This window comes from Corella eumyota, chromosome 3, assembly GCF_963082875.1.
Source record: "Corella eumyota chromosome 3, kaCorEumy4.1, whole genome shotgun sequence".
In the NCBI taxonomy this organism is placed as follows: domain Eukaryota; kingdom Metazoa; phylum Chordata; class Ascidiacea; order Phlebobranchia; family Corellidae; genus Corella; species Corella eumyota.
Genome location: NC_137492.1, coordinates 4,892,571 through 4,912,823, shown reverse-complemented (window position 1 = coordinate 4,912,823; position 20,253 = coordinate 4,892,571). Strand labels below are relative to the sequence as shown.

The 20,253-nt window shown below is 26.3% G+C and overlaps 1 protein-coding gene across 2 annotated transcripts; it reads left to right on the top strand.

Moving 5' to 3' along the window:
• The first annotated feature begins 145 nt into the window (after positions 1–145).
• On the top strand, positions 146–19,598 carry LOC145745825 (uncharacterized). Of its 2 annotated transcripts, none has more exons than XM_082563992.1 (33): positions 146–567; positions 1,298–1,464; positions 1,649–1,773; positions 2,057–2,166; positions 2,996–3,133; positions 3,380–3,540; positions 3,984–4,072; positions 4,288–4,531; positions 4,729–4,830; positions 5,480–5,704; positions 6,196–6,458; positions 6,759–6,844; positions 7,157–7,888; positions 8,536–8,608; positions 9,044–9,209; positions 9,922–10,126; positions 10,276–10,459; positions 10,928–11,055; positions 11,199–11,294; positions 11,619–11,705; positions 11,929–12,054; positions 12,311–12,434; positions 12,504–12,692; positions 12,891–12,990; positions 14,264–14,373; positions 14,528–14,677; positions 15,024–15,226; positions 15,616–15,780; positions 16,218–16,457; positions 16,859–17,006; positions 17,398–17,600; positions 17,800–18,028; positions 18,482–19,598. In XM_082563992.1, exons 1-33 carry the CDS (start codon positions 368–370, stop codon positions 18,611–18,613), a joined length of 5,700 nt encoding a protein of 1,899 aa, XP_082420118.1. In that variant the 5' UTR covers positions 146–367; the 3' UTR covers positions 18,614–19,598. The 2 variants fall into 2 exon arrangements, with proteins under 2 accessions (XP_082420118.1, XP_082420117.1); XM_082563991.1 differs by having other exon boundaries at positions 4,717–4,830.
• Positions 19,599–20,253: the final 655 nt, after the last annotated feature.

Here is a 20,253-nt window from a genome sequence, read left to right as displayed (position 1 = left end):
TATTATTTTTGATATTTTGAAGTAATTTTTAAGTTAATTAATACATTTTCGTATATTTGCCGGGTTCGTTTTCCGGACCTGTATTTAAAATATTCCGGGACCAGGAACTCGGTTTTGTTTGTTTTGAATCGATCGAATATTTTGAATTAGCTGCCTAGGAATTTGTAAAGTAAACATTCTGTGATTTAATTTTAAACCGAAAAGGTGGCTGAGTTATGTTGGATTGGAATATACGAGCAAGAACTTTAAAGTACTAGTGATCTTTTAGTATTAAAGTTACAAAACTAAACCCATACGTTGGATAAATACAGCAAAAAAACGTCAGGAACGAATTAAAAATCATATTACGTCGTCCTAATTGTCCAAAATGAAGAAATTTTTTCGCAAAAACAAGAAGTCCATATCAGAAGTTGGCAGTTTAGCCAGTGGAAAGTCGGCCTCTGGATATGAGGTTGAAACAAAGAAAAATTTAAGCAAATTCCACAAAGCTGCTTATGAAGGAGATTTAACTAAACTTAAGTCGTTGATAAAAAAAGGAAACATAAATCAAGTTGATAAAGAAAACAGGTTTGTTTTATGGTATTATTTATTTTTATATTTAATAAACAAATCATTTAAATATTTAAAAAAATTTTTCTATGGAAGATAGAGCAATCAGTACAGAAATAAAAATGCCAACTAACCTATTTATATTATCTTAATACCATAGACTATTATTAAGTTCCGGCAGCGTGGTGTAGTGGTAAGAACTCTTGCTACACGACACATGAGGTTGTGGGTTCAATTCCCACTGAAATCATGCTGTAGTGTCCTTGAGTAAGGTGCTATAAATGGTATGAACTTCTGCTGAGGCAGCACTTATTCAGCAGCATAATTACCGGGCAATTATAATCTATATAATATCCCAAACTGCCACAGGCAACTCGAGACTGGGTCGGAGTAACTTATGTTACTCTATGTTTAAGTCGCGCATTCCACTTTCCCACATCGAGGATAAAGATATATACAAAAAAAATTTTTTTTTACCTACTTATCATTTAAAATAGCACAAATTAAGTATTTTTATTTAAAACAAAAAATTGTTCATAAAAAATATTGTTAATTCAAAATAATATTAAACATTAAAATATATGGGGTTAGAATTTAATCAGTTTTTTTTTTAAATAAGGTTTAATATCTGATCTAATAATCAATAACTTTAAAAAAATATTTATCGAAATGTGACTTTACATAAAGAATGAAGTTTTTATGCAATAAAGAATTTATTTTAAATAAAAATTTCTAATTTTGTTATAAGAACCCCCTTACACATGGCTTGCGCAAATGGCAAAGTGGATGCTGTCAGGATATTGGCGAGTGACCCGCAATGCAATTTAAATTTGTGTGATAACGACAAAAGATCAGCACTAATGAAATGTGTACAATGTCAATTTCAACAATGCTTAGACATACTTCTAAGGAAGGGTAAGTGCTTAAAACCCTTTGTGTACAAGTTTAATTATTTTTGAAGAGCGTTGTTTTTTTTATTAAAAAACTTATATACAAAATAAAAAAATCTAAACCTAATTTAACCTTTGTATTATTTTATATATATGTTTTTAATTTGCCCTATTTATTTAATTTTTTATTGGTATTTTGTGAATTTTAGGAGCGGACGTCAGTTTAGCAGATTTAAATGGAAACACTGCACTTCATCTTGCTTGTAGTATACCGAGCAAGGATTTGTATTTCTTGTTAGCTGATTATCATGCTAATGTGCATGCCAGAAACAAGGTGACAATATAATTTTAAACCTGTTTTCTCCTCATGAAGAAATTTAATGCATACTTAGTATATATAACATATTGTAAAGTTGTTTTTTTTAAATAATGTTAGCTTCATAAATCTAAACCAATGTTACTTAAAGAAATTTTTTTTTCTTTACACTACAAATTTTAATTCAATTCTATGATTGACTTAATATTTTTAATGAGTGTTGTAGAACTGTTATTTTTATACATAACATTTTGCTAGATTTTATTAATCTTTTTTAATTGTATACATTTTATGATATTAGGATGGTTCCACCCCTCTCCACCTAGCATGTTCTGTAGATAATGCTGATGAATTAATCACTAATTTACTTGATGATGGAACGGACATTAATGCTGTGGATAATAATGGAAAGTAAGTGACGGTGTATTGAAAAATTTAAACTAGATAATGTTGCCACATTACGCTACTTCTGCTCAAGTTAATCTATATTATATAAATTTATGTAAATTGTTGCTAAATCATTATATTCTCACAAAATTTTTTTTAAAATTAAATTACTTTTAGCCAAAATTTTTTAAAATGAAATTACTTTTAGCCAAAAAAAACAAAAAGCAAGTGGCTTTAAATTTTTTACACACAATTGACAATATTATATATATAAAAAAACTTAAAGTAATTGGTAAAATATTTATGGTATGTGAAATAGAAGAATAGTTTTATTGTTAGCACAATATTATAGTAATAACAATGTTAAAAATATAAGTTTACTTTTATTGTTTTATAAGTCAATGGACATATAATATTACATTGACCTATATTAAATTTATACTCACATGTGTTATATAGTATGTATGGTATGTGAAAAATGTAAAATGTTACTATATTAAATTATATTTCTTAAATATTATGCTATAGTCAGATTGTTTCAATTTTATAATATTACATGATGCAAAAAAATTATATTTTTTTCTTTTAATTATTGTTGTATACCGGAAACTTAAATAATGACACTGTAAGGACCATTTAATGTTTTTTTTAACTTGAAATGGTAATTATCAAGGATTAAAAACTTGTAGCACTAGCCATAGGCATAGAAAATTTTAATCCTGACCAGAGACCAGTAGTTTGTACACCCAAATGCTAATCTGTATTTAATGAAAGAGTTTGGGTTTTTATTTGTAAATTTTATGTCTCCAAAAGCGTAAATTCATTTTTTTATAACAACGATTTATTTTTTTAGAACTGCTTTAATGGTCGCTGCATCTCGTGGTATACTTAACACAGTTAAACTCCTTCTTTCAAACAATGCTGATGCAAATTTAAGAGATAATAAAGGATGGACTGCTGATGATGCTGCAAGTATGAGTGGTCACCACCCGTAAGTTAATCTCTTTTTAATAAAATTCAAAAAATTGTAGTCAAATTTTTAATAAATTTTTTTTTTATATTTTTATTGGGCTTGTTTATAATTTTGATGCTAATTATAAAACCAACATTTTTCTATGTTTTCAAATTACAACTTAATGGTTGTTTTATGTTATTATTACCTTAATTTTTGAATATAGTAGTATCAGTTTTGTTGATAGGTTGGTATTTTTTTATTGATTTATTTTATTTTTTTTAGGATATCTCACATAATAGTTGAACACAGTGTCAAAAAGAACAACTCCAGGCCTGGTTCCAAACATGGAAAACCTCCACAAAATCATATTTACGATGATCCAGCTCCTTCAAGTAACTTCCAAGTTAAAAGCAGCCCAGTACAAGTTAAACCTAACAACAAAGGTAAACAACTAATTATCATTTTTTTACAATAATAATCATTTAAAGTTTGTCACTAAGTTATCATTATTGTAGCTTTAGTCAGTTTCTTGCCCTTCAGTTGGCATCCCAATTGTTGTAATATGGTCACAACTCTAAACTAATAATTGCCTGCAATAATTTACCCGCAAACCATAAATGACTTTTTTTATGTATTTTGTAGACATTTTTTATGTATTTTTGTATAAGATGTGAATGCAGTATTTTTAAGTCTGTTTTTTGTTTTTTTCCAAAATTTTAAAGTTTTTGTCAGTTAAAGCAATCTAAAAACTAAAATTAACTTCATGTATTTAAAGTTCGGGTTATTACTTTGTTTGGTTTTTCTGTAAGGCCCATTCTAGGTTGTCCTATATTAGTGAATACAAATGCTAATTTAAAAAAAATAAAATTAAAAAATCTTTTTCCAGCAATAATGTTTGATCATAGTGATGAGGAGAGCGAGAGCAAACTCACAACTCCGAGTTTAAGTGAGGAAGATGAAGATGACCCTTATCAGGTAAATTATTTTTTTGTCGAAATGTGGTATAACTAGCAATTCATATATGCCCACTATAAATAACTTATACTCTACAAACCCAGTTTTTTTCTTTTATGTAGGCCTAAAAATTAGACATACATATGTATGTTATATTTAAGTTGTCTACCAAGCTCCAGTATTATATAGATTTTATGGATAAGATTTTAGTTTATGTTTTACAACTTTGTGTTTAGACAATTCCAGCTAAACCAACGAACAACAAACCCAATCTTGACATGCGCTCCTTCTTACAAAAAAGCAACAGCGAAAAAACAAATGACGAAAAATCTTCTGTTCCCAACAAATTTGAAGACAGGCAATACCAGAGTGGTTCAAGAAAAGGGGGGCCGGTTTCACCCACTAAACCTCCCTTACCCACCTCTAATGCAGGGAAATCCCCACCTAAAAACAATGTGCAAGAAATAAATAATTTTGCAGGTTTGTAAAGTTTTTCCTTTTTTTGTAATTTTAACTTGCTTTGGGTAAAATCTTTAAAAAATGTTTTAAACTTCAATTCACACATTAAAAGGTTTAATTACTTAATTTTAATACTAGCTTGGTAAGCTTTATTTTTTTTATTGATGGATTTTTTTTGGTGCAAAAATAAAAAAAAAATATTTTAGATAAAAATTCAGGTGAGGATTCACCATGGGACAGTGAAGAAGAATCAGAACAAGAAGAAAAACAACAAAAACAAGATAATAAACAGCCACCCAACATTAACAAACCTGATCAAAGTAAGTTTTATTGTTAAGAATTATTTTTAAAAAATGTGAAAAAATGAATTTAATTTTTTTAAACTTTTCACAGCATTTGTTTATTATACCGAATCGAAAGCAAAACTATGCATAAATTATGTTGTTTTAAAAAATACAGTTAAAAAAAAATACAGTTGTTTTTTTTATTATACTTACAACAAAACATTTGTAGTTAGTATTTCAAAACATTTGATACACTAGATGTTTTTTTTCAGTTTTAAATTAATATGATCTGGTTTCAAGTTACATATTTGTGTTTTTGTTATTTCATATTACTATTGTCATCAGTTTGTTATAGCTTCTTGATTTAAAAGGCATTTTGATTCAGTATTGTAGTTCGGTTAAGTAAACGGTAGTAAAATTTTATGTTTTAGAAAAGTTTTTATTTAAGTTTTTAAAAAAATAAACAAGTTAAATTTGAGTTTTTAAAAATATTTTAATTGTTATAAATATTGATTTTTAGTAGTTTTAGAAAAAGGAAATTTTACGTTAAAATTTAACAAACTTATTTATATAAAAAACAAAAGACTTTTAAAAGAATTTATTAAAAAATATATATTTTCAAATTAGCGTTTATTTGATAACTGGTAACTTTAATAAAAAATATTAAAACTTTATTTTTGTTTAGAAATTTTAAACAACTTAGGCTTTAGTCCTGAAGAAGTTAAAAAATTATACGGCAACAATCACAATTCCGACACAGACACATTTTCCACACAATCAAATCAACAAAAACAACAACAAAACAATGATGTGTATGCTACTGTGAATAAGAAGAAGAAAATGTCGGAAAGTGATGAGGAATCAAGTTGGAAAGATAGCTCAATGTCAGAACAAAGCAACAATGTAGTCGGTACGTCAACTTTTAATTTAAAATATTATTTAGTAATTTTTTTTTATTTTAAGTTATATTTTGTTGGTATTGTAGTTTTTTTAATTTTTTTTGTCCAATGTTTGTTTTTTTTTGTTAAAACTAGATTTAAAAGTTATTATTGGAGTAATCTTATAGCATCAACTTATGGCATTTTTTATTTTCAATATTTTTTAGTTCTAGACAAAGGCTTCTGTGTATCATTTGTTTAAAAAATAGTTTTAACAGCTTTAACTTTCCAAGAAATACTTCAGTACATTCTTGAGATTTTTTGTCATTGTTAAAGGTTCTATTAAGATATTGATTTTATTTATTAGTATGCAAATTGGTGTTCGACTTGGAATGTTTGTATTGTAATTTTTACAATACTTATTGCCGGTAAAAAAAAAGTTGAAGAATAAATCAATGTGAAATAATAAAAATAATTTTTTATTATTTTATCACTTTTTAAAGAAAATTAATTTTTTTCTTAGTGGCACCCAATTATTTTGCCGATAATATTAAATTTGACGATGAAACGGATTCAGAAAAAGAGGAAGATGACTTTGCAGAGCAAGCTCTTAATCCTCGAGCCAACATCGCAGTTAAAACTCCCGCTCCGGAGAAAATTTCAGAAAATAAAGTTGAAGTTACAAGTTCTACTCCTGACAGTAAACCTCCTGTTAAAGAATCTAAGTTTGGGGTGACAACTCCTGCTCCAAAAACTAAAGCCAGTACTTCGTCTTGGGACTCTGATGTAAGCTATTTTACCATTTTTTTAAATATTTATAACAAATTTTGCAGTAGACTTTATTGTTATAATTTTTTTACTTTGTTGGCATACTTAGGGCCTTGTTATTGATTATACTAGTTGAGCAGCTTTTGGGCCTTTTTTTGATTAGTTGTACTAAATGGTCAATGCAAAATATTTGTTAATGGTAATTTTAAGAATGTTAAACAACAATTATTTTAATTTAAAAGCCTGTAAATTAGATATACATTGACCGTTAAGCGCTACTGTATATAGATTTAATTAAAAAAACGTTTTTGTTAAAAGGAGAGTGGGGAAGAAAGTGAAGAAGGAATTTCAATGCATTCAAGTGAAGATTCAGAATCTGAAGGAAGTTGGTTATCTGAAAATAGGTAAAAATTTATAAATAAGAAAAAATATTGCTAAAATCAATAAAACAAAGGTTTGGTTATATTACAACTAGAACAAAATCTATTAATTGTAATTGATCTTTTAATATCTATTTATAATTAAAATAAAATTTTATGCTAAAAATTGGTATGGTAAAAGTTATAGATGAATCTAAATAATAATTAAAATTATATTATTATAGAATTTTTTAAAATGAACTATTTTTAAGAACAATATATTTTTTTTATTAATTTAAATACATTTCGGCATTTATTAAATTTACTGGTTTTTACCAAACTAATTTATTTTTGTAGAAAAAAGCATGACAAAACAACTACAAGCACAAAACCTATACCCAAGATAGCCAATAAGGACTGGCTGTTTCAAAACAATCAATCTGACGAAATATCAACAAAAAACAACAATAATAAACAAGAAAATAAATCTGTTAATTTTGCTGATAACGTTGACTCAGAAGGTGACAATCAAATAAAAGTTCCAAAACAAAATAATGAAAAACTGCTTTTTAAAGCATTAGCTTACAAGGCAAAGGAGTCTATTGAACAAAAAGAAAAACAGCAAAAGTTACAAGAAGAAAAGTTGCGACAAGAACAATTGCAAAAGCAGTTGGAGGACGAAAAAAGACAACAAAAACTACAAGAAGAGAAATTACAACAAGAACAATTGCAAAAACAAAGGGAAGAAGAAAAAAGACTACAAAAAGTACAGGAAGAAAAATTAAAACAAGAACAAATACAAAAACAAAGGGACGAAAAAGAGAAACAACGGCTACAAGAAGAAAAACTAAATCAAGATCGACTTCTAAAAAAGCAAAAACAAGAAGAAGAATTAAGATTAAAACAACAACAACTTGAGAAAGAACAACAAGAAAAACTGGAAAAAGAACAACAAAAACAACAGAAAAAGCTACAACAGGAACAGGAGCAACTGCAAATGTTACAGAAACAACAGCAACAAAAATTGAAAACTACAGCTTCATTTGATGATGAGAATTTAAAATTGGCGTTTTTAGATCAATTAGATGGGTAAGAAAAATAAATATTTTATTTCTAAATTCTAAAAATCTTATAAAAACCTTTATTCTCGAAGACAGTGACATTTTTTAAATGTTCTACATTCAATAACAAACAAAGGAACAAAAATTAAATTGTATCAAATAGATAAGGTCACTTTAAACACCAAATAACCTTTACAACTTCTAAAGCCCTATATAAAAACAAGTAGTTCTTTTATTATTGTTCTTAATGACAAATGTTATTTAATCAATATTATGTTTAATTAACAAAGAGTTTAAATGCCTGGATAACAATAGGCCCTTGGTAGCCTAAGTATGCTTTTGTATTAATAAATGAACCCAATTGAATTAAAAGAGGGGCCTGATATTAAAAACAACAAAGTTTGATAAGGGCATATTTAATTGTAATTACAGTAAACATATCTTTTAAAAGTATTATAGGCCTTGTAAGTGTGATTGGTTTTCTGTAGTAAAGTAAATTAAATTTGGATTAAAATAGTAAAAGGATTGTTTAAAAAATTAAGTATTGTACTTAGCATAGTGCAACTTTGCTTAGGCTATGCAGTAAATTCTGTACAACATTTAGCAAAATAAATAAATTATTATGGAAAAGAAAATAGATATTGTTTATTTTCAACCTTTGAATTTTGATTTTAGTGAACGTAGTGAATCAGAGTTGTCAGATAGTTTTATGGGAAATTCTGAAGCTATGCCACCAAATGAAAAGGAGGTATGTATTGTTTATCTTTCAATTTTGAATTATCATTTTTGTTTTAAATGTGGATTACTGTTTGCATTTAAAATAATTTTACCAAATGGTAATCTGACCTAAAATCATATGCATGAAAACGCCATTTTAAACCATTTGCATAAGAACTCCACTAGTGATAAGACATCTTCTATTAACCTCTGCTTATCCTCCTTTAGAAAATCCAGTTAATTTCTGACCAAAAATTTTTTTTAAATTTTTTCGAGAAAATGTTCATCTGTTTAATTGGTGTATGACCATATAGGCTAATACTGTTAAATATTGTATAAATATATGGTTAAAAAATATTTAAAACTATAAAAATTAAAGATTAGTTTGTTTTACATTTTGTAACTCTTTTAAACTTAAAACAATTATTAAAATTAAATTAAAAAAATTTTGAAAAAATGTTTTTAGATGCTTAAGGGAGTAATAGGCCTTGAATCCCAGAACAATTTAATCCCAATAAAGAAAAAGACCAGTTTGGACTTTGACGAGTTTACTACTGGAAGTGAGACTGACACAGAGGGGGAGATCGCGATCGGAGATATTCCAACATCTCTAAGATCATCTCAGTTATCAGGTGAAGAATTTTTTTTTAGAAAAAAAAGAAAAAAATTTTTAGAAAAAAAAATTAAAAAAAAAATTGAAATAAAAAAAGATAATGAATTTAGAAAAAGAAATTTAACATCAAATCAATTTTGTTAATAAACTTTTACTACTAATTAAAAATTAAAAATCAGTTTTAAACAGAAAGTTAACTTTATGTTATGCAGGTTTTATTTTTTCAAGAGTCCTACAGTATATTTTAAGTAGATATTGTCGACTGCTGTATTTCAATTATATCTATATAAATATAACAGATAGTAGTGTGACTACAAAAACAAAGTCTTTAAAGGAGTCTAAATATTATTTTAGAGTTAAGTTAAAGGAAATGAAAATAAAAAAACAAAAGTTTTGTAAAGAAAAGGAGGGTTGTTATTATTTTTTAGTAATATAAATATTAAATAAAAGGTAACTTATATATATTTTGTTTTTATTTTATATTGGGTTTATTTTAAATTTACTGATGTCATGGTGTAGTGGTTAGAACGTTGGATTTATTAAATAGGGTTTTGGATTTGATAACCACTGCTTTTATGTTGTAGCACTTTTACCTAAGGTGCTAGAGGGCTACTACCCCCTTCAAAAAAAATTTTTGGGGGTTATTCATCCGGATATGAATCAATATTACCCAAAACTTTCTAAGCTATTTGTGTTTAAAAATATTCTAATTTACATTTTTATTATTTTAGAATCTTTACTTCGCACTGGTGAGAGAGGTGAACTTGAGAGAGAGGCGTCAAAAGAAAAAAGGCGTGCCATGGATGCACTCGAGAGACTCGAGTTTTCAAAAAGAGAGAACCAAAAACTTTCGGAGGAGATTCTACATCGGAAAATGGATTTTTCTGAACTGGAAAAACAAAAAGACCAACAGGAAGCACTAGTTCGCAAATTAAAGTAAATTTGTAGATTTTTAATAAAAATAGGTTTATTTTTTGTCATATTTGTTTATCTATTAACTTGATTAATAAAACTTTTAATTTAAAACTTTAAGTAAAAAAATGGAGGTATTTTTTGTCAAATCAAAAAAATACATATTTTCTTAGTTTTGACCTCCAGCGTCGCAAAGAGCAGATGGACTCAGATGAGTTGGAACTCACCACTTGCCAGGATCGGCTGAGGAGGTTGCAGGAGCAATTGGAGTTGGAAGGAAGGATGAGGTGCGAGAAGGAGGTAATGATCAGGGAGCTGGAGACAGATTTAAGGAACGCCGAACAAAATCTGAAAAAGGTTTTTAAATTTTTTTTTGCTTAATAAAAAACAAAATTTTGTCAATAAAATAAAAAATGGTATATTTGTAAAAAAAAATTGTTTAAAAGCATAAATTAACAAAACAACTAAGAATTTATTTTTTCTAGGCTAAAATTTAATTTATTAAAATTTTTAATTAAAAAAAATTTTGTGAAGTTGTTGAAAAAGTAAACTTTTATACAATTTGCTAAATTAAAAAAAAACTAAGTGCCCTACAGTTGGTATATTAATTGTCATAATATGGTTGCAACTCTTAACTAGTATTTGCCTGCGATAATTTACCTGCGCACAACAAACAGCTTTATTTTATTTTGTACATATATATCGTCCACTAAGCTCCAGTATATATTTAGCTTTACCAAATTTTTAAAACAATGTAAATTAATTCCAAATGTGAATTTTACTTATAAATCGTATTCACTTATTTAAATTTTTTTTTGTTTTTAGATGGAAGAAAACAGAGAAACGATGATACAAGATATCAAAACTGAATGTAACAAACAAATTTTGAGAGATCAAGTTGAAAAGGAAAAAGGCAAAGTTCATGATCAACTTAATGACAGTGGAAGAGAGAGGTATTTTAGTTTTGTTAAATATATTAAAAATATGTTTAAAATTTATTTTCATCTTGACTTTTTCTTTAGATTACCTGGGTTATATTTTCATTTAAAAACTCTAATTTAAAAATAATTTTTTTTTTTTTTTATGCTTTTTTTAGACAAGTTGAAGCATTAAATATGTTAATGCATGAAAAAGAAAACGAAATAATTAAATCTAAAGCTGACCGAGATGCATTAGAGGATGTTTGTAAAAGGTAAATGAACATTAAATTTTGTTGAATTTAATTATGTATTACAATAATTTATTGTCAATTCGGGTAGGTCAACTTTACAGCCTAAACATATAGTAACATTAGTGACCCCGACCAAGTCTTAAGTTAACAGTAGAAGTTTGCCATATTGTTAAATTTTATTGCCTAATAAGTGTGATAGTTAAGAGCACTACAGCATGGAAGCAGTTGGTATTAAACCTAGGACCTCATGTAGTAAAGTCTTTTGACTATAACACTTCACTGTTAGTCAAAATGCGTAACTCCAACCAAATTTTTTTTGTAAAATTTTAGTTTTTCGATTTTTAGATACAAAGATGAATTGAGTAGATGGAGATCAAAAGATGTCGATCAACATAAATTACTAGGAAAACTAAATGAAGAATTAAATGAAACGTAAGAAAAGATTATTTAACTTTTGTGAATAAAACCTAAAAATACCAGTAACAATTTTTATTTAAAATTTATTAAAGTATAATAGTTATTAATGCTAAGTAATATAGATTAAAAATTGTATATTGTCATCACATATAGATTACATAATTTAACATTTAAATTTTGGAAAAAAATTTACAAAATATAATTCAAATTTTTTTTATTTTAAATTCTGACTTTTTAGGGTGTACGATTTAAAGAAAGAATTACTTGAAAATGAGAAAACATTAGAACAAGCAGCTTACCATTTTAAAATGCAACTTGATAACTTGGAACAGGCTAACAAAGCACTTACGGAAGGAATTAAAAGGTAACTATGCTTAATTTAATGCTATTTTTTGAGTCTACTGTATTGGCAGTACAGCAAACCGTAATGGAATTTTTATTCATTTAAAAAAAAATAGATTTGTCTTTAAATTTGGTGTATTATTATTAAAAAACAATTTAGAAATGGACTAAAAGCCTTTTTTATTTATTGTATTTACAACATTTTAAATTTAAGGAGGTTTTAGCAATTTTTTTTAATTATGCTATAATTTTTTGGTCTAAATTTTTTATTTTTAAAGTGAAAGGATGGAAAAAGATGATCTACAGAAAAGATTAAATGAGGATAAGAATAAAGGAAAATATGAAATGGATACTCGCGATAAAGATTTTCACGATTTAAGAAAAGAAAATTTTGAACTGGAGGTAAAAGAAAAAAAGAAAAAAATTTATATTTACAAAAAATAAAATTCTAAAATATATTTTAAAATTTAGAAAAAATTAAATAACTCTCAAATGGAGGCTAGCAGACTACAGCAGGAAACTAACAGCCTAAAATCTAACCTAGTTGTCAAGGAAACACAGCTCTCTCAAATCCAACATGAGAGAGAGTTGTTGAGTGAAAAAGAAAAAAGGGTCAATGATGAGGTGGCAAGACTGACTGGCAAAGTTGAAGTTTTAAAGGTAATTAATTAGGGTTCTGTGTTCAATTCCAAATTAGAGCATGTGATGTTTGAAATTTTTTTTATGCTTATAGCATCTTTAATTTTTTTAAATAACACAGCCGAAATTGTTTTTATTTTTTTAGCGTTATTAAAAAAATTTTGATTTAACAAAAAAAAAAAATTTAAATAAATCTTTTTTAAATTTTGATTTTCTTAGACTGATGTATCTAAACAAGAGAGTGAAAATCTAAGATTAAAAAGTAAATTAGAAGATTCTAGAAATTCAGGACATGGGAAATTTACTGATATTGTTACAGGTACATAATTCAATATTTTTAATTGGTTTGAATTTTATTTTTGAAATATATTTTTAACACATTTATTAAACAGGTTTTCTAGTTAAATTGTTACTTCACAGATTGCATTTTAATTGCCATAATATTGTTGCAACTCGCAACTAATATGTGCTTTCAATAATTTACCTGTACACCACACGCTCATTTTTTTAAGAAATTAAACATACATTTGCATATAAATTCTTCTAAACTCTATTGTATATAGGACTGTATAGTTTTAGCAGTTTAAGATGTTCTTAATTTTTTTATTTATCATTCTATTATTGGCCTGTGGACTGTTTTTTCTGCTTAAATTTGTAGCCATTAAAGCAGTGGGAATCAAACCCAGAGCCTCTTTTAGTTATAAGACACTTACTAGCAATCTGACTTAACAAAACGACTATGTTTTTTAACTGTTGTTGTGAATTTTAACTAAATTTTTTTAATTTGATAATTTTTAATTTGATAATTTTCTGTAATTGTCTGTATTTTTGAATTTTTTGCTTGCAAGATACTCATGATGTATTAGTAAATCATATGAACCATATTGTTGAAAACACTCGCAGTAAAGTTCAAAATTTATCAAGTTAGTTGTCCAAATAGATGTTGTAACTTAATGGGCATGAACTAAATTAAACTTCAATATTTAAGTTATATTTGTTCACATTATATTTGTAAAATAAGCTGCTTAATGTGATATGCACTATTATTAAAAAAAAAAATTTGACTAAATTAACATTTGGTATAAAAATTAAAATTTCAAACTGCCATTTTCTTAAAGAAGGGTTAAGGGTAAGCTGGGGTTAATATAAAATATTTTACAATCTTTAAAAAAGATTTTTAAGTTATACGATTTCATTCAAATTTCTTGTTCAGTAAAATTTTTTTAGGAATGTGGCAGTAATCTGATAAATTTGATCATGGATGTCTTTGTTTGCATGAATACTTTATTTATATAAGAAAGTTGTAAAGACTAAAAAGTTTGTTAATCCTGTAAAAAAAGATAAATTTAAAAGATAAAATTTAAAGACTAAAAAGTTTGTTAATCCTGTAAAATTAGATAGATTTAAAAGATATGTGTATTGTTTTTCAGTCATAAGCAGGCTTTTGTTGTATTTTTTCCTTGTTAAAATCAGCATGTTTTGTGTTTGCACAAAAATACATAATATACGCTAATCTTAATGGTTGTACCGATTAAAGAAAGTATTTTAAACATTATTCGAAGTTAAATTTTTTGATCTTTTTTTTTGTTTAGTCCACCAAAAAGAAAGAATAGAATTGGAAAAACAATGTGCACAGTTAAGCCAACAAGTCCAACATCTTAAAAGTGAAATTGAGAGAATCAACACAGAGAAAACGAAAAAGGTAAATTATGACCCTTAATTAAATATGGAATAACTTACATAGAAGATACTAAATGAAACTGTGTCATTATTATATTATTTGTTTAAAAAATTTTACCTACATATGTTTAGAAAAATTCTAATTGATTTTTTTAAATCGTTTTTATTTTTTTTAGGAGTCAGATTTAGGTCAAGTACAGCAAGACAATATTGAAATCATAAAAAAATTAAGTTTCACTGAATCCTCGTTAACTCAAGCCAGCGAGTTTCAAAGACAACTTTCTGAGGATAAAAATTTAATGCAAATTGAGCTTAATGCAGTAAGGGTAAGTAAAAGATTTTTATCGAATAAATTTTTTTTTTATAAATTGTAACCTGATGGGTAAAGCGCTAGTAAATGGAACTAATTAAGACTTCTTGGGTTTGATTACCAGTAACGTTAATTTAAAACAAAGCACTTTTTGCCAAGACTTAAAATACTTTTACATAGGCCAATCTTCAAAAAAAAATTAAAAAATTCATTGAGGTTTATTAATAAAAGTTTAATTCATTTTAGGCTGCAAAGTGGAAAATATTGAATTAATTGTTAGTTAAAATAGTTAAAAGAACAATTAAAAAGGTTATTTATAGTGTTTACCTTTTTTTTGATTAATAATTATTTTTCTTTTTTAGACTCGTTTTTCAACGCTTGAAGTGAGGTTAGATGAATTGAACAAAGAAAATCTTACTCTTAAAAATGTGGTTGAAAAGGAAAGACAATCGGGAGAAAATGCACAACGAAAATTGTCGGAGATTGAATTGACACGCTCTCACGACTCGGAAAATATTTTAAAATTACAGGATAGACTAAAAGATGTAGAACTGGAAAATGTCAGGTAGTTATTTTAAAAATCTTGACTAAATTTTTTTTACATTGTTTCTTAAATTTTTAATTAACCCATTAAATTTATATTGGTATGCAAAAATTAAGAGTTTATTTGGTTTAATGTTGTATTAAATATTAGAAAAAATAAAGATTTTAAAAACTATTGTAAATTATCACATTTAGGTATATATAAAAGTTAAGTGCTGGCCTTCATACCTTTTTTAATCCATTCAGTAGATGATTATTAAATTGCCTGTTATATTAGTTTACTTATTCTTAGCCTTTTTTAAAGGCCTATAAGTTAAACATATGTTTGTGATGTATTTAAAATATGGATTACTATTTTTTTAAATTTAGGAATAATGTTAAAAATACATTTTTTTTTATATACTGTTACAGGTTGAATGCAGCATTATCAAATTCAACTCTTAAAGAGCAAGAATATAAAGATGGACAACATCAGATGTCAAGATCACAAAGCCAACTCGAACAATTAGTTGATCATCTTCAAAATGAAAAAATCAATATCGAGGAAAAGTGGAAGTCAGATGCCTCAAGATTGAGGTATTAATTAGTTTTTTTTAATTGTTTATAAGTAAAAAGGTAAGACTGTAGTGTAAATTTTATTTTGTTTGTATTTGTTGTTCACGAAATGGAAACCTTTTATTTTTTAATTAATTGTTGTACTATATTTGTTGAATGTTTAAAAAAAACTTTTTACCATTTTTGGATCATTTGTACAGTCGTTAAACGTGCTCTTTAACTTTGTTTTTACCAATTTTCTCTTGTATACTAGGTCTTTATCAATTTTTTTATGTGCTTTCTCATCATTTCTTTCTTATATTTTTTTCTTCCTGCTGATTCTCTTTTGTACTCTAGTACTTAACCATCTTCGACAGTTTATTTTGTGCTTTTTATTTCTAGGTTTTTTGAAAAATACGTTTAGCTAAAATTAAACAAAAATAAAGTGTTAATACCAATTTACTAAAAACTTTTTTCAGAATATTGGAAGGAGAAATGGAAGGACATAAAAAGATGTGGGAAAATGAAGTTCAATCTCGTGCTAAAATGTCAGTGGAACTTGCTCGTGTAGGTAAGGAGAGAACCGACGCCGTGAACACCCTGAAAAGGCATGAATCAAGGGTGAAAAAATATGCACAGAATAAAGAGTTGTATAAAACCAAGTATCAGCAGCAGAAACGCTACTCTAAAAACTTGGAAGATAAAATTGATTCATATAGGTTTGTTTTTATTTCTTATTTTTTATCTATTTTTTGTTATTGCTGGGCTTGCATCACAAATACCATTTTTTTAGTATTGCAAGGTTTAAATATGTATAAAATATGTATAAAATATGTATAAATTCAGGTCTTCGTTTAAATATAAATTTAAAGGTAAAGGGTACAGATAAAGATATCTTTGTGTTTAAGTATACTATACAGGTTATTTTAATGTTGATTTTCTTTTCTTTTTTTTAATTAAAAAGGTAACTGCTTACAAATTTATTTTTCTTGCAAAAACAAATTTTAAACATTTTAAATTTCTATTACAGTATAAGTAAGCCTTATAATATATTTTTTCAAATTTTCAAATTTATTTGTAAAATCACAATTTGTAATATAACGAAAATATTTTTTTGTAGCGATACATCTAAAGATAGTGATTATGAGTTGGAGCATTTAAGAGATCAAGTCAGAACTTTAAAAACTCGTGAAGATGACTCAAAAGCAAAAGCGATGGCTCATGCCGAAGTCAATTCAAAACTCAATGAAGTAAATGTTTGGTTAGAGGTAAGATTTTAAATTTTTTTTTTTTATTTCTAAATTTCCTATTTTAACATCAATTGTTAATATAAAAAAAACTTTTGTTACAAAAAAATTTTTTTTTTTCTATTTTACAATTTTCTTTTAAGTCAAGTTATTTTATAAGTTTGATGTATTTTCAACATTTAAAAACAAGATTTGTTATAGGACTAATGACATTTTTGGTTGCTTTGTTTCTATTTTTATAATTAAAAACAAGCTAAACACAATTTGGGCTACATTTTAACGCATTTAAAAAGGTTACCATGAAATTGGTTGTTGTATTATGATCGCAACAAATATTTGTTGCTCAGACAATGCAAAGGCTAGTTTTAACTTGTTAAAAAAAATAATAAAATTGGCTTTTAAATTTTTTCAGGGTCGAGCTGTTGCTTTGGAAGGGCTCAACAAAATGAGGAGTGAAAATGAGGAAAAGAGAGTCGCGGAGGCGAACAAAAGAGCAGAATTACTCCAACATGAATTGAATCAACTCAAATCACAAGATACCTCAATGTTAAATGGAGCAACCGATGCTCTTGATACCCAGAGGGAAAATAGAAATTTAAAAGATAAATTATCAAGGTTTTTAATTAATTTTTAAAAATATTTTTGTCTTCAGTTGTTTGTTTATAGATTATTGCTATTTTTTTAGCATTTTTGGTAAATTTTCGTCCTAAATTTGTATAAAATTGTATTTTTTTTATATTTGAAACATTTTAAAAATCGAATATAATATTAATGATAATTTTACAACTATACAATTTTATTTTTATTATTTAAGGTCTAAATATGAAAACAACGAAATGAAAGCAATGTTAGAGTATGAACGTAACAAATATAAAAGCTTATATGCAAGTACAATGCATGGTACAGTAATGGGAAACATAGGAAATGGTACAGCTAATTTTTCCAGCACTAGTCCATTAAAGTTTTTAAGTTCCAGCAGTCCTCTAAATTATGCGAATACTTCAACTCCAAGAAAAGATTTGAATGACCCAACTCTAGCTCATGTGAGTTTTAAGATTTTTCAAGAACAATTTCTGGATTTATTCTTAGTATCTATAAATTAAAAAATATATTTGGAATAATGTTTTATTCCATATCACCTTAACGTACCATTACTTTTTATTGCAATATTTTTAAATAAGAAGGATCTGCCTTAGGTATAGTACCTAAGTGCTGGGCTTAAGGGCAAATAGGGTGGTATTAATGAAACTTAAACTTTTAACCTTTTGACCTGTAACTTAACCCATAATTTCTTGCCGGTGGTAAAATTTAAATTTTTACTATTAAGATTACAATTGAAAAAAAACTACCATTTGTGGTGCATAGGAAAATATTAGTTGCAGCCATATTGCAAAGTTTTAAATCCACATCAATCAAAAAGTATTTATAAATACCCAAAATGAAAAATGGAAAATCTTAAAAAATCCAGCATCATTATAATATATTATATGTTTTAGTTGCGTAACAAACTTGATGTCACCATTGCAAACCACCTCGCATCAAAAACCTCTTCTCCACCTTCAAGTTTATTTAATAACAACCATGATCGTAGGAATCTCTCAAACGAGTATATGTCATTTCAAAGTTAAAATGTAAAATGACATTTTAAATTGTGGGTATAGTAAGTATAAGAAAAAGGTGTGAGATTTTATAATACATCAGATTTTACTGGGAATAAAGGACTACGCTTCTGATTCTTTAGTTTTAGCCTAAGTCATTAAGGTACTTTTTTACTAAATAATTTTATTCACCCTTTTTCACGATTAAAAAAAATTTTCACGGTTTTTAAATATGTTTAACTTTTTTGGACCAACTTTATCTAAAGTTACAAAAAAATTGATTTTAATGTTTATTTATTTTTGCGTAAAATAACAGGTATGCCTCAATAAAATGTTGGCCATAGTGTTTTATTTTTTAATGGTTATAGAAACTGATGTTAAGCAACATATCTCGTTAACTTTATGACAATCAAAATAAATTTTAAATTAAAAAAAATAAATTTAGCAATTTATTTTTAAAATATTATTTAAGATATTTACTTTTTAAAATTCATATTTATAATTGAAGTATGAATTATTTCTACAAATTCTAAAAAATGTTACTTTATGTTTTTGATGCAGTTTTGTTTGATTTTTTGTGTTTTAAGGTTTTTTTCTTTTGGTGTTTTTATTTTCACAACGACATCTCAAAATTTTTGGTGATAACAATTTTTCTTGCCTTGTTTAAGAAATTATTCCTTTATATACTCACTGTAAAAAATTTACACTAAACTTTTTTGTGCTTTTTTATTATTACGGTGCCTTTTTAAAGCTTTGTCTATGTGTTTATTCGGTATTATACTTTTACTATTCTAACATTTATTACACACCCTTTTATAACTATATAGAAATATCACTTGTAATTTATTTCTAAATGCCAATTTTAAAACATGGTGCTTTTAAAAAATATGGTTGCAAAGTATAGCTTAATATGACACCTTAATTTTTTTTAAATTTTTTAATTCCTAAAAGTTGTTATTTATATTTTTATTTCATATTGTTACAATTGAAGTGTCATTACAATTTTTGAGTGTCAGTGCTATTGATTTTTTAATTGTTAGTTAAAGAGTTTTTTTTATACTTTAATTAAAATATGTATTTAATGTTTAGCTTAATAATCTGCCGATTAAACAAGTTAATAAAATATCAACCATTTTTTATATATTTTAGGAAAACTTTAGAAATATATCAAAGTAAATAAGTTAAAGTATTTGTTGTTCTAAAAATTTACCAAAAAATTAATCTTTACTTTAGTAAAATATAAAGAACGAATAAAGAAGTTTAAGGTGGTGTGTTTTTAAAAAAGGTGTGCTGTTTTGATGTGTTGAAGCTATTGGTAAACGCAAGACTAAAGGGCAAGTTAGGTGGCATTGAACCGGCTTAAACCCAAAACCGTTTGACTCGTAGTTTAATGTAATGTCTGTTACACTACCCTAACTGTACAATAAAATTTTGTTTAAAAACGCGTACCAATTTATTTTATCTAATCTTTAAAATTGTATGAAAAAAACTCATTTATTTCTTATTACGATTTTTTTTAAAACAAATTACCAAAAACTGTTGAAATTTGATATAAAAATATATTATTTCTATGGCGAGTATCAAATTTGATTTGTCATTAGAAATGCTTCGAGAACAGTGACGTCACATTCATTCAATGCTTGGCTGTTTAGGACACGGGTTTTTAAACA